Consider the following 20,181-nt stretch of genomic DNA (forward strand, 5'->3'; position numbering starts at 1 on the left):
TATGGTGTTTTAAAGATTTTATTGTACCATGATATCTTTAATGAGCTGGCAGTTTATAAATATTTTCATAAATAAATAAGGCTGTAAGCCTATCCACACTTATTTTGGAGGAAGCCGCAATGAACTCAAGAGAGAGTTCTTTATGAATAAACACTTAAGATAAGACCATACATATATTTAGGATTAGGAAAACAATGTATTTCCAATTTATCAACGTGCCTTAAACTTTTAAGAGTTGCCAATTCTGTACAGTTCTGTATGAACTAGTACTGTTAAGTGTCCCAATATGTATACACATAAATTGCCTTCACAGTTAAAACTGTCCGTTCAAAAATAAATGCAACTGAAATAGCTCAAACGTAGTCTTCATTAAATAGTTTTGGTACAGTTTCTCGGATATAACAAAACAGCCCAACCATTACAAGGGCATTTACTTCCAATTCAGTCTACAATTTTATGTCCACTTACCTGGGAGAAAGAACATTAAACTTGTTTCTGAGTAGACGTGCATAGATTTGCACTGTCAATCTGGTGGTGAATATCAATTCATCGGCTTGGCTGCTGCAGTTTTGCAAGCCAGGACTGTGACATTATTTTATGTCTAAAAATAGTGAATGATTTCTCTGCGGATCAACTCCTAAAGCTTGCAAAAACCATTTGAAGTTCAGGTCTTTCTTCAGTAAGATAATATCAGACTTGCAAGTGGTGTCTGACAATGCTTTCCTTCTGTCAAACCACACTAACGTTAAAGTACTTAAGCACCTTAGTACCAGTATACCTTATACATAACCCTACATGTAGCAAATTCACTTGAAACTCTTTCAGCTTCTCATAATGTAATTTATATTTACCATCCATCAGAAACTTGGCCATATACTATATTGTGCCATTGGAACATGTAGCTAATCTGTCGCACAACTGCAATACAAGGCCAAAGTCTGCAATGTAATTAGGAACATCAGGTATCATATAGCCCCAGCTGCTGACTTTGAAGTAAAAATGTAATTGTGCTATGTGCAAAACAAAATGGTTCCTAAAAAGAATACAACAATTTATCTGGCTAAAATTGTACAGTATATTATTGTGAGGTTTTGACTTTTATTTAAATTCTAGTTATTAATGTGTTGCCTTCTTGACAACAATTCAAATTGTGTTAAGAATAGGGTAAACATTTTTGCTCATATAATTAAAACACACAAAATGATCTAGCAGCACTTTGTATATAAAGATTATCAGCAACCAGCTTTTTTGCAATGAAAACATTGAGTGTGGGAAGAGGGAAACAAATCAGCATTTGCTACAGAAAATGATGTAGCAGAAAAGATGGGACAGAAAAATGAAAACACGTAAGTGCAAAAATATAGGACCTTTGCCCTTGCGTAAGTTTATTGTTGCTTACTGAAAATCCCGAGAATACCAATCAAAACAACTCTGGGAGGGGAGAGATTTTAGGTTATAAATCAGAAGATACTTTTGTGGATTATCTAAGGGCGGCGAGGCAATTACCTCACGGGGTTGGGGAGGACTTGAAAAGTGTGGGGAATGCAGTACAGTATAGACCTACACCTTTTTATCTGGCAGAACTCGTGTGCATGAAGTACATATTCAAGTGGTGCAGCATCTCCACCTTGCATGATGATCGTTAGGAAGGCTCCACCTGTTGAATTTCTGCATGTCACAAAGCTGTAAAAACAGCTCCAAAGGGGGGAGGGGATTATGTGAGCCTTCCAGTGTTAAGTGGTTAGTGTCGAGTTTTCTTTTAAGGAGCTGAGAAGCAAGTGGGAACCATAAGACGCTTTATTTGCTGTGTTTAACGTGCGTCAGGAACTGAAGGTAGTGAATGGCTCAGATCAACTGTGTACCTGAAGACTGTACAGAGACTGGGTCAGAGCCTCAAAGTGCGGCGGTTATTGCGAGCTGATATTAATGGCACGAAGCGAGACCCTCAAAACGCGGGGTTTGAGAGGGGGGAAACAGGTTTCTCTTGGGGAAAGAGATGCGTCTAAAAAGAGAGAGCAGCTCGTCTTCCTAAGCGTATTAGGGGAAACTCCCAATAAAAAAGTGAAGGTTGAAGGAGTTGGGTTTCCACAAGAGGCGCCGGGTATAAGGCCTAAAAAGCAGCCCCGACGAATAACTAAAATGGCGCCACCCCTCCCTTGTTTACACTGTCGCGTCGCTGTTAAGTATTTTTTTCCCCCTTTTACCCAATGAGAACAGAGGTAGGGGTAGGGCTTAAGCTATTTTATGATCAATCGGAACATGAGAGGGCAGATCAGTGAGTGTGGCCAATCCGAGATACAGGCTTTGTGTATTCGGAGTTTTGATTGGTTTGCAGGAAGGCGGTCACCTACTTGGACGCCTTTATCCAATGAAGGCTCTCTCTTTGGATTTGAAGGGGGAGGGAAGTGTTGCTGTGGTAACTCAGGTGAAGGTGAGAAACCAATGGGGAATTAAGGGGGAGAGGTGTTGAGGCTGCTGTTCAGGGGTCGCATAAGCGACGGTGTGTGGGTGGGTTTTGATGAGCGTCCCTGAGGAAGCCTTATTAGTGTTGAGCAGCCAAAATAGATGTGTGCGAGAGAGAGAACAAAGTAGGAGGCTATCGCAGAACGCCAAATATGCTAGAAGGAGACTATTGCTCTGCTCCCCTCCCTTTTCCAGTGTGGATCTTTTAGTTCTGTCCCCTCTTCTCCCTAGGAAGTTAAGATGCTCTCCTTTTCACTGTAAAGTGGATAATACCAAAACAAAATCCATGGGATTTCCAGTTTGGTCTGGCTGGCAGGTTTTTATTTCTCTGTCTCACCATCCTCATAAAGATCTTATGCATACATTTGTGGAGAACTATGACTGTCATTCTCATAGGAGACACAAAAGGGATTAAAATGGTCCACCGAAAATATTTTTGCTGCTCATTTTACAGAGACTGGGATGGAAAAAAACAGTGTGTTTTAATGGCTATAGATTCAGATCACAACACTCCATTCAGTTGCAGCATTTCCATCTTTTCTAGAGTGCATCAGTGTCACATAATTCACTGTGTTAACAAGATAAACAGATATATAATAATTGTTATATGAACTAAACAAAACTTGGATTGTTTTGGTTTTTCTGTGACTGTCTCCACCACCACCACCTCTGACATATTTCTAATGTGTTTTATTTGTGGGCTTTGATATTTCAAGAAGAAACTTACACATCTTATTTCAGTTTCTCTTTCTGATATGTATGCATGTCTGTGTATTTTTAGCAGCCAAATTACACATGATGGAGGAACGTTCAAATCTCATGAACATGATGAAATTGAGCATTAAAGTCTTAATCCAGTCAGCTCTGAGTTTGGGTAGGACACTTGATTCTGACTTCCCTCCCCTGCAACAGTTCTTTGTGGTGATGGAACACTGTCTCAAACATGGACTTAAAGGTGAGCTTGCCTTGTGGCTTCAAATAGTAAGCTGTTCACAGCCTTTTATGTATATGCCTTTGAGTATAGGCTTGAAGCTTTAACTAGAGTATCTGGGAGTAAGCCCCATTGGATTCTGAGTAGACATGTAAAGTATTGTGCTGTAAGAATGTTTTAACTGCTTGGCTTTTTGCCTTAATAGGTATTTCTAGACATTTTTGTAAAAGTTTGTCGCTCATTTCTGTAACAGCTTCATGAGAAAATGCTTAGAAATAGTAATGGATAAAGAGAAAATGAATTATATATGGTGAAAGTGGAATTCATAGCTTGATTCATTCATCAATTTACCTCTGCTTACTACAGGAATGGAAATGGCATGAAAACAAGTTAATGTCCATCTACTGGGTGAACTTGTGGGCCTTGTTCTGAAATTCAATAGGATGAGAAATGGACCAAGTTTAATTGCATGTGGGCATTGCCACATGCAATACTAAAGATGCTTCTGAACCTCTCTCCTGCTACTTGTCTGGAAGTGCGAATGTAGCTAATGCTTGACAGAGACCGTCATTTTAAATTAAATGTTCATTCTACCCCAGAAGTTTTTCAATAAAATTGCATAATGCAAAAGTCATGTTATTTTTAAAAAACCTTGACAGCACTATTCTATATATTACTTGAAAGTATTATCACGCTGTGTTTAATGGGGTTTACTTCCAGGTATGTCTGCACAGAATTGTAGCCTGAATTGAGGTGTGAAAATATTTTAACTATGCAATCCTGTCCATGTTTACTCAGAAGTAAGACAATGTTTAATGAGGCTTACTCCCTTGTGAGCGTGCTTTAGGATTGCAGCCTAACTCATTGTTTCATTTGTGGGCATTTGGTTTATGTTCATTCAGTTGTCGTGGACATTTTTGCTTGATGCAAATTGAACTGAAATAAAGTAATATTATTTCCATGTCCATTGCCTCCCTTTTATCTAGCTAAGAAGAGTTTTATTGGACAGAATAAATCATTTTTTGCACCTCTAGAGATGGTGGAGAAACTTTGTCCAGAAGCATCAGATTTAGCAACAAGTGTCAGAAATCTGCCAGAGTTAAAGTGAGTTAAAAGAGCTTCAGGTTGGGGTTAAGGGAACAAGTTCTTGAAAGGAATGAGACTATTAATACTATTCATGTGCTTTTATAACCCTCTTACGGGTTGATTTGTTAGCCCAACCAATTTCAAGTTAAATATGGCAAAACTTTATTGATGAATATTCAGTGTTGATGTGATTGTTATATACAGTGACAGCTTACACTGTTCTGTCATTTAATGCTTTTACTAATAACGTTTTACTTTTCAGACTGTCAATTTTTTTTAAAAAAATTAAAGATTCATTGTGCTAATCTAGAGCAATGTTCCATCTGCTTAGCAATCAGTGTTCAACAGCTGCTAGTCAGGTTCCATAGGGAAATATTCAGGCAGGACCTAAGGAAATAATCATATTGATCTCAGTAGGACCTGTTTCTGCGTAAGAGTGCCTAAACATTAACTAGTCTTGGGCATATGTCTCTCCTGGTAATAAATTATTAGTCCATATATCCTATGTTAAATATTCTGTAATAAGGTATTATAGTGCTTTATTAATTGGTAGTTCACCGATTATTCAGTGAAACAAAAGACAGTAAATGTATAGACATAAATATTATTTTTCTGGCTCATCTAATAAACAGTTATCTGCTGCTGGAAAGAAATATTTTTGGCAGTTTACCATGAGTATCTATCTGATGCCTTTTTTGATAACTGATGTTCTTGTGGAATTGTAGGACCCCAATAGGAAGAGGCAGAGCTTGGCTTTATCTTGCTGTGATGCAAAAGAAACTGGCAGACTACCTGAAAGTACTCCTGGACCACAAAAATCTGTTGAGGTATCTTTTAAATATTTTTTTATTCTGGAATAATGACTTTGTACAAGAAGGGAAGCATTTAAAGTAAATGAGTTGGATGCAGAGAAAAGCCTATGCAAAGGGGTCTGGCAGAAGCTTCTCTCTCTCTCTCTCTCTCTCTCTCTCTCTCTCTCTCTCTCTCTCTCTCTCTCTCTCTCTCTCTCTCTCTCTCTCTCTCTCTCTCTCTCTCTCTCTCTCTCTCTCTCTCTCTCTCTCTCTCTCTCTCTCTCTCTCTCTCTCTCTCTCTCTCTCTCTCTCTCTCTCACTCACTCACTCACTCACTCACTCACTCACTCACTCACTCACTCACTCACTCACTCACTCACTCACTCACTCACTCACTCACTCACTCACTCACTCACTCACTCACTCACTCACTCACTCACTCACTCACTCACTCACTCACTCACTCACTCACTCACTCACTCACTCACTCACTCACTCACTCACTCACTCACTCACTCACTCACTCACTCACTCACTCACTCACTCACACACACACACACACACACACACACACACACACACACACACACACACACACACACACTTCTGGGGGTCATTGGGGCTTTGGGGAGTTTTTTGAGGTTCCCATTCATGGAAGGTGTCTCCACTTGATTTTCAGGGATTGTCCCTTCCCCCTCAATCCTCTGCATAGCGCATCCCATTCAGCAGTGTTCCCCCACCCTTGGGAGAGGGAAAAGGTCAGCTTCCACCATCTCCCTTTTTTTCTAGATCCAGCCCAGTGTTTGTATTCTGAATATAAAGTGGATAGGAAGGACTGACCTCAATATATCTTTACTGAAATGTTCTTAATTAGATCTTCCAGCAGGGTGGATAATACAGTAACCTGCCCCCCTTCCAAATAATGATTACGTTTATCTGTTTTTCTTTCCCAGTGAATTTTATGAGCCTGATGCCTTGATGATGGAAGAGGAAGGAGCTGTGATTGTAGGTCTGCTGGTGGGACTGAATGTCATTGATGCAAATCTCTGCTTAAAAGGAGAAGATTTGGATACCCAGGTAAAAACACCCCCTTAAACTACAGTTCCTCATTCACAATCCTGCAGGCTCAAACCAACTTATATTAAGGTAGTTCAGGCCTACATTAGTCAATTAGACTGAATCAGTTTTAAATCCAAAGGGTTGTATCGTACAGTAGCATCAGGCACATGGAAGCGCTTCTGCTCATGCAGGGCTGGATGCCTGTTGTTCTTGAGGATTGGGGGACTCTCCAGAACAGTATAGGATATGGTGCAGAGGACTGCAGTAGGCAGGGGGAATCAGAAAAAAATGGATGCGCCTCCTTGTGTGAATGGAAGTGCTTCCACTTGCCTAATGTGACCATTGAATACAAACCAAATATCTTAGCTTTACACAGTGGTGAACATAATAATAATAATTAGTAGTAGTATTAGCATTTTAGAACATTTCAGTGTGTTCAATGCTTCACATGCGTTATCCTGAGTTTTCTTACAACAGTTGATAGGTCATTATCTACCAGGAAAAAATAAGGTTTCTCCCAGTATTATAAAAGCTGAACGTTGTGTGTATCATCCACACAACTTGACACATGGAGAAACCTCTGCTTTGTAGAGGCTATTGTGTGTCTTTTGTATGAATTGCATCCTGGTGGCTGTTTCCTTCATTTCCATTTTGTACTCTGCTATAAATAACAGAGTACAAAATATGCACCTGCTGTAAAGTCTGATAGCATGTAAAATTCAGTGTGCATCCTTTAAACTTGATGCTTTCCTAATAGTTGCTTCTGAGTATTTCTGTAGGACACATACTCAGTTTTTCATGTATGTGGCTTTCAGACATAATAAACACACAATGACCCTCGCATGTAAGATGTAAAGTGAAAATTGCTGCTATGGAACTGGTTTTGTTTTGGAGATGATGGCACAAAAGGAGTCTTCTGTGCCTGTAGTTAATATGGCTCGAAGGTGTTTAGTGTGTGGCTTCTCCTGTCCCTGCAACACTGTCATGGAAGAAGCAGCACTGGCAAACTTCTTCCAACAGTTGCCAGTTAAGGTATAGGAATCCTTGAGTTAAGAGTTGGTAGTCCTATTATATGTGCAACTGAAAAACTAACCCTTTGTTTCTACTATGTAAAATCTATATAACATAAAGATGTAATCTATGGTTAAAAACTAGTTCTAGGATGCAGATGGGATTGCTATCAAAAATTCCTACACTTGGGAGTCCGGCTAGGTTGTCCATACCTTGGAAGTCATTCACTTGTTGAATATAGTTGGGTGGGGAATAGAGAACCAAGGAGGGGGCAATTTACAAAGGATTTGGTCCCAGATTGTGTCAAGGAAAGCAAGAACCTGATGATTTGTGTTCAGCCTTGGCACCATGAAAATCAATTGGACATAGAAAGGGGCTGGAATAATAAAGCTAGGTTGTCAAACCAACTGTTTATTCCAGGAGTGGCTAACTCCCAGCCAGGATCAGGCTCCATAAACAAATTTTTGCATCTCCCAGGACCCCACCAATTTTGATGGTGAAAAGAAAAATTAACATAGACACAGTGCTAGAGTGGGCAGAGTGCCTCTCCCCCATCATTTTAGATTGATTAATAGGGAGGGGGCAATAACCCTCCTCAGCTTATCTGCATGGATCAGCTGAGGAGGGGCTGTCCACCTGTGTGTGTACATGTGAGGGTGTAGACTGGCTACACCTACAGTAGCACTGCGTGGTGGCCCCCAGAGGGTTGGCCAAGGATGAAGTAGCCCCCAGGCTGAAGAAAGTTAGCCACCCCTACTTTAGTCCCTTAAACCTCATTTATTAAAAGGTGAAGGAGTGGTATAAAAATAAGTAAAGCATACCTAATCCTATCAGAGCACTTTCCACAGTGTTCTTAATTAGATTGTAAATAAATCTAATTTGTCTTTTCAGGTTGCTGTGATTGATTTTTCCCTGTACCTTAAAGATACACAAAACAGTGACGATTGCAAAGAGTATGTAAGGTTGAACTTGTGTTCTTCATTGTTTAATAGAAAATCATTAAAAAAGTATGTAGATGAGCCCACATTTCAGGCTTTCTCTAGCTCCTTCAGGGTACAGATATGAAATCTAGAAAGGCTATTGGCAAATAAATGGATCGGACATAAAATCAAATATGTAGACTATCATACGTGCCAGGCTTCAGGACTCTGTGCCTCAGCTCTTTGGGAACTGGCATTCCCTCCTCCAGTTCCATTCAGCTTCCATTTTAAGGACAGGCATCCCTTACTCATCACCTCTTTGTTCATACTGGTTCTACACACCCATCTTGTTAAGCTATGTGGGGCTGAAGGACCTGTGCTGTGGAACCTAGCCCAGCTGCTGAGGAAAGCTGTACCATTTTATATTTGGATAACATGAGTAATTTATAAAACTGCATTACAACTGCCTCCGCTACAACTCTGGGTGGTTTTTATGACTGAGCTTTTAACCCTGTGTTTTTACCTGCTCTCATGGAATTCTGCTTGTTTCATTCATGTTGTAACCCTCCTTGGGATTGTATGATGAGAAGCTGGCAAAAAATAGACTTAATAAATAGAATGTGCTGTTCCGCCATTAGTCACATTCAGGAAAATCTTTTGATTTTAAGTGAATTCTCCCAACTATGATCCCAACAGGATTAACTGGCATGTTTAGAAAGGATTTGTATCCTTTAAATTTAAAAAAGTCACCTTGGAATTAATTTTTAAAATCTACTTTGTGTCTTTACTATGCGTTGGTGCATTGGCTGTCTTTTCATATCAGTAACTGCTTTTTTTTAACATAGTTATTTTTGCGGCAGTGATTATCATACTTAACCTTGCTGGTCAGAATGCTGGGTTCAGTTGATTTTAATCCCTTGGAATCATTCATTCCCTTTCTTTTGATAATCCAACCCCCCATTTTAAGGACTAGCAAGTGTATTATATAACAAGCTTTCGTGGACTACAGTCTGATAGTCTTTAAGATGCCACAAGACTCCTGTTGTTTTTTCTGCAAGAGAACTTATGTATAAATGCTGCACTTGAAAGAATTGGCCATTCTTAAAAATATCTTTATTTTATAATCAGAGATGGCGGGATTACTGCTGTGCTTGATCAGAAACATTATGTGGAAGAGCTGAACCGCCATCTAAGGTAGGCTTTGTTGATTAATGCTTGATTTCCCCCCCTCCTCCTCCCCCACCCCCCAAGACAGTGAAGATTAAAACTTTAGCTATAGCAGCAATATATGGAATGCCATGCTATAAACAATATATTCACACACACACACAAATCTATACCTTCTAGGGGATCTGCCACTTTTCTTCCTACCTTCTTGACCTTTGCCCTCTAACACCTAGTTCTGGGAGACTCATATCTTCCCTCCTCCCCCTCTATTTATAATCTAATAGTATTGCTTTGCATGCCAAGATATTTTTCATTAATTTCCTTAAATTGTGGACACTGAAAAACTGAGCGTTTCTGAAAAACGTAATAAAAGCAACTAAGACTTGGTATGTCTTTCAGAAACGCTTAGATTCCCTGTGTGCACTGATGTTTTTGAGTGGTTAGCATTAAACAAGTATTGGTGATCTTTTGTCACAGTTGCACTGTTGGCGATCTTCAGACCAAGACAGAGTGCTTAGAGAAAACCAATTCAAAGCTCCAGGAAGAGGTTTGTAGTGGTAGACTTTATTTCTGTTACCACTTCTGTTTTCTCCTTTTATGGATATGAAGTGACTTCCTTCTTGAAATTGAGAGTCTTCTCAACTGGTTCCGACAAGGATCTGAGCAGAGAAAAACTCATGTGAACTAGCAAGCTAGAAAGGTCATGGTGAGGAAAGCCATACCGTTCATTTGCTCTAGAGATACAGCCTAAAGGTGCATGGAATACAGGAAGCTGCCCTTATGCCATGCCAGATCCTTGCTCCATCTTGCTCAGTATTGGTGACACTGTCTGGCAGTAGGTCTCTAGAGTTTCCAAGGGGATTCTTTCCTATCTCTGCCTGGAGATGGCAGGAATTGACCCTGATACTTTTCATATGTCAAGCAAGTGCTCTGTCACTGAGCTACTGCCTTCCATGGTGTCTCTGCCTCTCATAACAGTCTTTCTGGAAGGAATGTTCTTTGATATCAAAACATAACCTAGTAACTGCTTTCTGTGTTGGAATAATAAAACCATTATCAGTGGCTGAAATACGAACTTCCCAAGTCTTCATTTCATGCTGCAGCTGAGTGGGATGATGCAGGGTTGTTTCTCTTTCTCACACCCACCTCCCTTTGCCAGTTGGCAGCAGCAACAGATCGGATCAGGGCACTGGAGGAAGAACAGCAGGAGCTGAAGCAAGAAAATGAATTAATCCGTGAACGAAGTGAAAAGCACGTTGAGGTATCCAGCTGATATGCATGGGGTCTGCTTGGGAGCTTGCTTCTCTTTCAAAAGTCAATCAGCTCACAACATATCCATACAAATAGTTACAAACCATATCTAAAATTCATTGGGACAGGGAAGTAATCCTCTGTGATATGAGAGACTGCTTTACCCTTTACATACCTCAGAGGAGAGAAAGACTCTCCTGTGTTTTGCAGGAGACATTCTCCTTGAAGTTCCAAAAATATCAGAAATCTACTCCAGAGCAACTTAGGGCAGGGCTTTCAGTGTGGTTGCCCCTGTTTAGTGAAATAGCATCTCTATTGAAATATGCCAGGCACCCATTATTTATACTTTCAGGAAACAATTGAAGACATTTTTGTTTCAACAGGGTTTCCACCTAGATTATTTTATATGTTTAGGTCTCAATTGGCTGGTTTTGTTTTGTTAACCTATTATTAGTTATTTTTATGGTATAGTAAATCGCCTTCAGACTTAAGTGAAAAGCAATTCATAAATTGATGCAATAATAATATGAGACAATGTTGCCATAAAGCATTGTGCCCATAAAGAGACTTATTCCTCTTTAAAATGTACATTTTTTTATTTACTTTTTTTAAGCAAAGCCAATTCCAGCATTCAGTATATTGAAATAGTTTCCATGTTTCTGTCTGCAGATATTGCCCTCAATCCAGAATTCTTCTGTATATGCCAGTGTGCAGAGAGGGCTTCTTTATTCGCTTCATTGGCAAAGTCATAGTCCTGGTGCATTTTCTCCATCTGATGTGATGGATTAGAGTGAAAAAGGCATGTGTTAGTTTTTTTGAGTCATTCAGGCAAACAAAAAAACTAAAAAGACAGTTTTATGAGGCAATTTTCTACCCCAAGCTGACTTAGTTTATCTTGGGGTAGTGGAATGTGCCAAACAAGGCCACGTGTCAGGAGAAGAGCACTTTCATCTGATTCCCTGGATCAGGTTTTGCTTGAAGAACCACATGGGACATTTTCTACCCCAATATGTTAATTCTTAAAACAGGAACTAAGAAAGTGAGGTAGAGGGGGTATTTTTCTACCCCAAGCTGATACTTATCTGCTTCTCTGGATTGGATTTTACTCGGAAAAACCACATGGGATATTTTTTTTACCCCATTACATCATCATTGCTTGAGGTTAAACTAACAAACAACACCTCCAGTTGGCTTTCTTGGAATGATTTTTTTTCTGCCCCAGAGGTTTTTTGTTTAGAGGAAAAAACTGTAAATGGTAAATGGCTGAAATTTGGGGACACGGTTTACTACTGTGCCAATGACAATAAATTAGAAGGACTTATGTTGCAGGTCTCCTTCTGTGTAAGTTCTGCAGTGAAAAGTGCACCCAGGGTGGGTTTTGACTCAGATTTTCACATGAAAGCTAAACTGACCACAGTGTTTTTAGAAACAGAGATCAATCCTGGTACAGTTTTTGAGGATGTATCTTCCTGTTTATACTGTCTGTAGTTATAAAATCACTTCTAAATAAGCATAATTTCTCTTGTAAATTATAATCTACAAGCAGGTTGACTTCTTGAATATCTTTTTATTCTAGGTAACTAAACAGGACACCAGAGTTGAACTGGAAACATATAAGCAGTCAAGGCAAGGTCTAGATGAAATGTACAGTGATGTCTGGAAGCAACTGAAAGAGGAGAAAAGAATCCGAATGGTGAGATACCACATTTCATTAACTGGAGTGAACAATTGTTCAGTCTCTGTTTACAGCATTTCCAAGCCTATGATGCATAACTGTCATTAGCTGCTTAAGACAGTGGGGAGAGAAGGGTGTAGATGGCCTCATTCCACATAGAGAGTATTTTAAAAGTTCTCTAAAGGCAGGCTTAGACATTAGTGAGAGGCAGTGTGATGGAATGTACGGAGTGTCAGATAGGGCAGACTTGTGTTCAGATCCCTGGTTGGTCATTAAGCTCAATGGATGAACTTGGGCCAGTCATCTTTTTCAATCTGCTCCTAACAGAACCAGACATGCCAGCCTGTCCCCTACGCCGCCTCCTCTTCAGACCCACCAGGCTCTGGGAAGCGTGCTGTGAGCCCAGGCCACCCAGAGTGAGGGGCCACTCAGAAAGCAGCTTGGCCATTGGCCATGTAGCTCAACCTGGGCTTGGAGTACTCTAAGCCTGGTGCAACTTGAAGGAGAGATCATATGTAAGGCAGAAGGAACCCTGAGGGAAGGGGAGCTTGGTGCACTGCATTGCATTTTGCAGTTGCACACAGACCTGCTCTTCTCCACTTCATCTTACTCCAGCACCATGTAGCAGAAAACAATGACTACTGGTCAGAGAATTGTTGGACTTCTCCCTTGATTTCTATAACAATATTTTCCAAATATTGATTGATGTCAAGAAGCCACCGTGTAGTTTAATCCCGGCCTCCTTATTGGGGCTACAAATATGGTAAGGTCCGGATCTCCCAGTGGAAAGGGAGAATACATATTCCCAATTTGTACACACTGGCCAGGATTCATAGACCCCATGCATGTGAACAAAGGGCTTTGGGTTGTGTATGTGTGTTAGCTTCCAGCTACAACCCCTTGTGCTGTTTTGATGCTATGCCAGATCCTCATATGTGATGGTGGGGGTGGGGCTGGGGGAACTACTAGGGGGAGAGGGAACCTGAAAAGTCCCAGTGTGCATTCAGAAGCAGCCTTTGGTTTCTTTCAACACCAGCCATTGTACTTCTGTTAAAGAAATGTGTCACACAATCTATAAAAACTCCTGTCATGTGTTTGACCTAAAACATGGATCAGGTTTTACACAGCTCAACCAAAACTTTTATTTATGCAGTTTTGCATTATCATTTTTAAGGAGCTGGAGAAAGAGCTTGAGCTACAGATTGGAATGAAAACAGAAATGGAAATTGCTATGAAACTCCTGGAGAAAGATACTCATGAAAAACAGGACACTTTGGTTGCCCTTCGCCAACAGTTGGAGGAAGTTAAAGCTATCAATTTGCAGATGTTTAATAAATCTCAGGTAAATGTGTTAAGCAAACGGACAACTAATCTATTTATTAGTGATATTCATGACACTTTGAATGTGTGCAGTGCACTCTGCTCATTAGCTTGGTGGTCCTTGGAACAGCCCAATGATGTAGGACATCCCCCAGATGTTGTGGACTGCAACTCCCATCACTCCTCATCACTGGCCATGCTGCCTGGGGATGATGAGAGTTGTAGTCCACAACTTCTGGAGGTTACCACATTGGCTACCTCTGATGTTGGGTCACTGTTGTGTTCATGTTTATAGATGGGGAACTGAAGAAGAGAGTGACCTGCCTGAGGCACATGCTGAATTCATAGCTGAGCAGATACATGAACCCAGGTCTCTCCAGCTCAAGTCCAACACTCTGGGACAATTTGGATGTAACATTCCCAGCTACGGCATTATTTATGAAGCTAGGAATGAGTGTTGAACCCACACATTCCTCCCTTCCTGTATACACTGGCTTCAGCTCAGAGATCCTGGTTTGTTTAAACCAGAGTTCCCATTCCATCAAAATGAACCAAAGCCAGCATGTCAGGGAGGGGCTCTGCAGGCCTAAAACTCATTCCTGGTTTTATAAGCCATGATTTATGAGGCTGGGAACGTTGTGTCCAAACTGGCTCTCTGTCTCAACTGCATATACCTTCTGGTTCAGTTATACAGCAATTGTCTACCCTCATTTTTACTGCTCATCCTGTCAGATACAATGTCAGGATTCTATCTAGGCACCACTTCCCTGCATGAACCCAGCCATATACATTTTATATGCTTTTCATGTACACTTTCAGTCAATGACGCATTATGGATATGAGATCATTCATCCACACTTAGTGGCTAGAAGAAGAAAAGTAAAACTTCTAGAGTGAAGGGTCTCTTGACATGATACAGTCAAAATGCGAGTTATTCCTCAGTGAACATTCTTTGGTTATGACAGCCTTTCCGTAGGAACCCAAGTGACCTCTGGGGAAGGTATGGGTCTCCTTCTCTGACCAGCCTAGTTCTTTGGTAACTAGTTTTGACCAGGAGGGCTGGAGATCGCAAGGCCTATATATCTTTTCTGCTTATTGTTGAGATGGTAGATAGTATTGAGGGCCAGTGAGAGAATCCCATTTTCCTTCTTTGAGATGCCTTAAAAGAATATGAGAGGCTCATGTGATCTGTCTATAGACATAGGATGGGCTTTGTACCATATTGTTTTCCTTGTACTTATTTGGCTTTAACATCTTAAATTTTACTTCCCAAGTCTCTAAGTCATCTCTTTTCAGGTCCCAAAGCTAGGCCGGTTTCTTAATTCTTGCCACAAGGTTACCTGTTTTAGCATTTCAGTAGCAAGGCAACTGTGTTCTCTGCCTTTTTGAAGGAAAAAAATATTGCAGTATGAAGAGAGAGACATGATGAAGTATCTTCTATTTTGTTATTAAGCTAATCATATATGACCGTCAAGTGTTTAGATTTTGAAGTGAAGGAAAAATGTGAAGTGAGCTGTTTCTTTCCCTCCTAGAATGCAGAGGACTCATTGCAACAGAAAAAAGAAGCAATAACATCCTTTGAAGGCAAAACGGATCAAATGATGTCTTCTGTGAAGCAGATGGAGGACAGGTAATTTCTTCCATAGGCCTCATAACCTTTGACCTGCCCGGTTCCCAAATGTTCTTACAGGGACACAAGATGTTTCTAGGGAAGGCATTAATATCTCACGGACCGATTCCCCTAATCTCCTTTACCTGTGTGCGATCCTTGTTCACCCCACACATCTGTCGCCTCCGACTGAAATGCTAAGGTATCCCTCTTCAGCACGTAAAACATGGTAAGACTAGAAGAATGCCAGACAGTACCTTCAGTGTGATCAGCTGGTAGCCTTTGGACTGTCAGCTTTTTGTAAGATTGGGGATGGGGAACCTGTGGCCCTCCAACTCCCATCATCCCTTACCACTGTCTGCAGTGTCTGGAATTGATGGGAGTGCAGTTCCAACAACTAGAGGGCCACGTGTTCTTTATTCCTACTTGCCTCCCTTCTTACCAACCGTGAGAAATGGGCCTGATGGAACCATCTTAGAGGCTGCTTGTAGCCCACGGGCAGCTAGCTGGCCACATCGAGTTATTGGCTAGCACTTTCCTAATCTAAAGAGAAATTTCAAAGGTGTGAGAAATCTTCTTAAACCCGAGGGCCACAGTCCCTTATGGGCAGCCTTTTCAGAGCTGCATGCCATTGATGAATGTAGCCAAAGCATGTATAGCCAGACACACACACTCTTCTCCATCCTCCATTTAGGCAAGCAGGAGGTATTATCACAGTTCAAGAACACATTCCAGCCAAGTAAAATCACTAGAGGAGGGCACAGAGCAGAGTCAGTGAGAGGTGTGGTCTGGGCAGAATCCTGAGGGCCATATAGAGAGGCCTGGTGGGCTGCATTCACCTGAGGTCCCCCATCCCTGTATTAGATGCTGAAGTGGGTAGCTCAGCCTTCAATATGGGGAAGGTAAGCAATGTGGAAAAGTTCGGTATGGGAGAGAAGAAGGAAAAATCAAAGGAGGGAAAATAAGAGAGCCGCACAGGAGAGGCTTGGAATGCCCTTTGCTGGGATGGAAAACTGATGAATTTGGAAGAGGCAGGGTAGATGGATCATATTAAGTGTGAATTAAGAGGCCATTCATTTTATTCCATTTATAGTTTAAAAATATAAAACGGGATTCTCTCAGACCACCTTATAGTCCCTTCAGGAGCTGATGGCATGAGTTGCCTGGCTGCCTTTTCTCCTGCCTTCTCTCAGGGCACACAGGTCTTTGGCTGCAATCACACCGTTCATTGCCGCCCTGGGCTATTACTGGGAGGGAGGGCAAGGTATAAATCTAATTAATAATAATAATTTAAATCACATTTGAAATAACATTATTTCCCCCAAAGAATCCTGGGAACTGTCATTTGTTAAGGATACTGGAAATTGTAGATCTGTAAGGGGTAAACTACAGTTCCCAGGACTCTTTGGGGGAAATAATGTGCTTTAAATGATTGGTGTGTATGCATCCTTAAATGCAGCCTTAGGAAGTGCTGTTTCAACAGTTCCCTAAAGCAGCTGATGGTCTCCTTAGGGGTTTGACAAGTTTCTTGGCCCATTTCCCTTTAGCTCAGCCTAGGACTGGTGAACAGATCTATCCTCACTTAGATTGTGTAACATGTGGAGAGCATCTTTCGGCTAGAGTGTTGAAGGCTGACCTACTCTACACTAATTTCTGACATTATATGAAATGTTAATGTGTGATATAAAAAGTTAATGCATGATAAGATTGTCAAAAAGGATCCCCAGGAACCAACCCCCTAACCCCAGGGTAATTGTCCTGGACCAGGCACACCTCGTGCCTCTCCTTACCAGGGCTGAGTTAATCCCAATGCCAACCCTGTAAGGTAGGTAGACTGCCACTACCCCTTAACTTGGTTTCCCACTCTGAGTCAAGGGGAACCAACCAGACTGACAGATTCTTAAGAGCAAGAGCCAAACATTTACACTCACTGCTCTGAAGCCTATAGCCAAACCAAATCCAGTAGTCAGTAGCTTTGTAGTCAGTGTACTGGTTTCAGAGCCACAGCCCCAAGCAACACACACCATGTAATATGAGGTAGTTTATTAAATATAAAAGTGCATATAAAAGAGCAGCATATAAATTCCGTTAAGCCCAATACTCTGAAACAGTTAGGCATAGTCAACACTTAACCAAAATACGAGAACGTTCAACACAAACCCAAAATAACAAAGCTTACCTAGCCTAAGCTAGAATACTCACAAACACGAAAAGTATAAGAGCCAGCTCCCCCCCCCGCTCCCTATACCACTAGACATCACATAGGTAAGTCAAGATGGAATGGAACAATTTGTTGAAAGCTGGCCCCTCTTTTATGGGAATTTGCCCAGCAACAGCAAGAGCGTCAATTAGCCAATCATGACACGTCTTGATGATGGAATAGTCCAAAATTCCATCCTGACTACGCAGGCCTCCTGACCTTGGTACCAGGCACAACAGATAACATTCAGCTGCCTACCTCCTTGGCTAAACAAGCTGCAGCTGGACTATGTGAGACACCCTGGTTTTTCTCAGTTCAGAGCATCCCAGGAACCTATGCAGAATATTCCCCACAATCCCTTTAGGCTGGGCCATTTTACTTTGGCCAACATTGTTGTTCTTGACAGAGAGTGCTCAGAGGTGGTAGCTTTGGCAAGAGTCAAACTAGTTTAATTCTATGTAGTGATCACAGCTTGTGTTGTTGTTACTTTTAGATTGCAACATGCAGAAAAGGCCAGGAAGGTTGCAGAAGAAAAAAATGTCAAACTGAAACAAGAACTGGGTGGTAAAATTGTAACCTTGAAGCAACAGCTAATCCAACTGGATAACAAGTGGTACGCTTGCACTATGTATTATTTGAAAAACTGATGTGTTTATCCCAGCTTTTCCCAGAAACAGGGCATTTCATGCACAACTTACACATACCTCACAAAATCAATTAGCCACTAAGATGACAAGATGCATCCCATGTACCAAAACTAGTTGACACTAAAATTCTGATACGATGTGTGAGCTGTAATTGTTTTGAACTGTCATTTCTAATGCATTCTTCCATATCTTGGATATGTGCATAAAGGAAGCTAGCAGTAAAAGGAGTATCAGCTTTCTTTCAAAACTGGTTCTGAAGTTGTGCGAAGGACTTTTCATAGTGCTAGTAAATTCTACTTTGCCCTTTCTACCCAAATTATACTGAAAACCCCCAAAATCATGAGAATTGCACCACATAGTTCATAATTTTTATAAACCTCTATTGTGTTATCCTTTCATCTAAACTAGCCTGGCAGAGCAATCCAAATCATGGGAAGCTGGCGGAGGATGGCCAACGGAGGAGGAGCCGGCAGAAAGCTCCACGGCATCCACTCCCTGTTTAGGAGCTGGCAGGCTGGCTAAACGCTGGCTCAGTCGGGAGCCGCACGCAGGGGCCAGAAAAGCAGAAGCCAGCTCCTGCAAATACCCCTACCTGGGAGTAAGCACTCCCCATTGTCAGACATGGAAATGATTTTACTCCACCAGCCTATTAGCCGGTGGAAATCTTACCTGGATCAGGGCCCTTGGAAGTGCTCCAAATGCAAGGAGGATGTTGTGGAAGCCCCCCCCCTCCTCTGCCATGCCCCTGAAATACCCCATTTTGGGGGTGTCCACCAGGCTGGACTTCCCTGGCAGACCTCCAGCTCAGCCAGCAGGGTCCCTGAGGCGCCGCAGCTCAGCTGTGACAAGGGGCTTCTGCCAGCAGTGCTGGGAACCTGCCGGCTCAGCCGGGGGTCTGCCACATCCATCTCCCCCCCAATCCAGCACAAATACAAGTTGAATTGCACCCTAACTTGTTTCCTATGAGAAAAGGGTTAAAGGAGTTTGATCCCTCGCTAATTGTAGTTACCCTCTTTCTGCTTTTAACAGCTCTATTGTAAAGATTTTTTATTTGGGAGAGATGGAGACAAGAATTGTATAAAGCATTTTATATGTGAGTGCACTGTAGACTTGTATATTGGCATTATTATTATACTTGCTGTTTTATTTTCAGTCCCTTTTCCTAATCATTCCTAACATTGAATTGGCCCTTTTCACTGCTACAGCATCCCAAATTGATGGGGGCTTTTTCTCATGTGCTTTCCAAAATGAACTCAAGAAGCTCATTTCCTAAGAAATTAGAATCCACTGATGTAGATATGAGTTGTAGTCATTTGTTTCAGTTGCAACATCTGGATTTTTTTTTCTTGTAGAATTTGGCAGGAATAAGGATGCTGGAGAAAAAAGTAGAAATGTTAAGAGGGCAATGTAGGAAGAAATAGATGTGGGTGGAGTCCAAAGGAAGCATGGAGATGATTTGGTCCCAAACACCAGAAGCCCATCACATCCTTTTTTGTGTTTGAAGCCTTTAACAGAATGCCTGTATATTTTGAAACTTTTCCTACATGATCTTAAGGACAAAAATGTGCTTATTTAAAGTTAACTACTTAAGATTCTGCATTGGGACGTCTACATCCCATATGGCACAACTGTGTTACCTAAAAAAAATGATAAGCCCTTCTAGATATGACATCTGTCTACCAAATTAAAACATTTATTAATTATTTCAACCACTCTAAACATATAGGGTGCTTTACCATGGTTTTTTTATTCATATTTATAGCAGCCCTGCAATAACTACTATTGTTCCATTTTACAGTTGGAAAGTTGAGCCTTTCCTCTGAGGCTACCAAAGTGAACATTACAGGGCAAGCAAAAAGTTGAATCCTGGTCTTACCCAGGATTCCAGGGGATCGTGCCTGTAATTTCTAAAGATAGGGCGTGACAACCTGCTGTCACTCTTTCTTAGCTGGGATCTGCAGAACTGCATAGCTACTTTTGTGCACAAACAAAGGAGTCTTTGAATTTGGTTTTCTTGAACAGCAGCCCCCACCCCAAGCCACATGTCAATG

The 20,181-nt window shown here is 41.3% G+C and overlaps 1 protein-coding gene across 5 annotated transcripts in view; it reads left to right on the forward strand.

Moving 5' to 3' along the window:
* RUFY1 (RUN and FYVE domain containing 1) overlaps positions 1–20,181 on the forward strand; it is a 41,664-nt gene that overhangs the window by 7,044 nt on the left and 14,439 nt on the right. Inside the window, exons 1-13 of one of the 5 annotated variants that reach the window (XM_061617304.1) lie at positions 1,720–1,833; positions 3,245–3,418; positions 4,381–4,498; positions 5,206–5,307; positions 6,225–6,348; positions 8,233–8,294; positions 9,390–9,455; positions 9,906–9,975; positions 10,588–10,689; positions 12,256–12,372; positions 13,529–13,696; positions 15,207–15,304; positions 17,977–18,096. In XM_061617304.1, coding sequence (XP_061473288.1) covers positions 3,259–3,418; positions 4,381–4,498; positions 5,206–5,307; positions 6,225–6,348; positions 8,233–8,294; positions 9,390–9,455; positions 9,906–9,975; positions 10,588–10,689; positions 12,256–12,372; positions 13,529–13,696; positions 15,207–15,304; positions 17,977–18,096 — 1,307 coding nt within the window. In that variant the 5' untranslated portion in view covers positions 1,720–1,833; positions 3,245–3,258. Of the gene's footprint in view, positions 1–1,719; positions 1,834–2,305; positions 2,432–2,454; positions 2,509–2,569; positions 2,589–3,244; positions 3,419–4,380; positions 4,499–5,205; positions 5,308–6,224; positions 6,349–8,232; positions 8,295–9,389; positions 9,456–9,905; positions 9,976–10,587; positions 10,690–12,255; positions 12,373–13,528; positions 13,697–15,206; positions 15,305–17,976; positions 18,097–20,181 lie in introns of those variants that run through there. The other 4 variants (XM_061617301.1, XM_061617305.1, XM_061617302.1 and 1 more) reach the window with 4 other exon arrangements.

Source organism: Rhineura floridana, chromosome 3, assembly GCF_030035675.1.
Source record: "Rhineura floridana isolate rRhiFlo1 chromosome 3, rRhiFlo1.hap2, whole genome shotgun sequence".
Taxonomy (NCBI): Eukaryota; Metazoa; Chordata; class Lepidosauria; order Squamata; family Rhineuridae; genus Rhineura; species Rhineura floridana.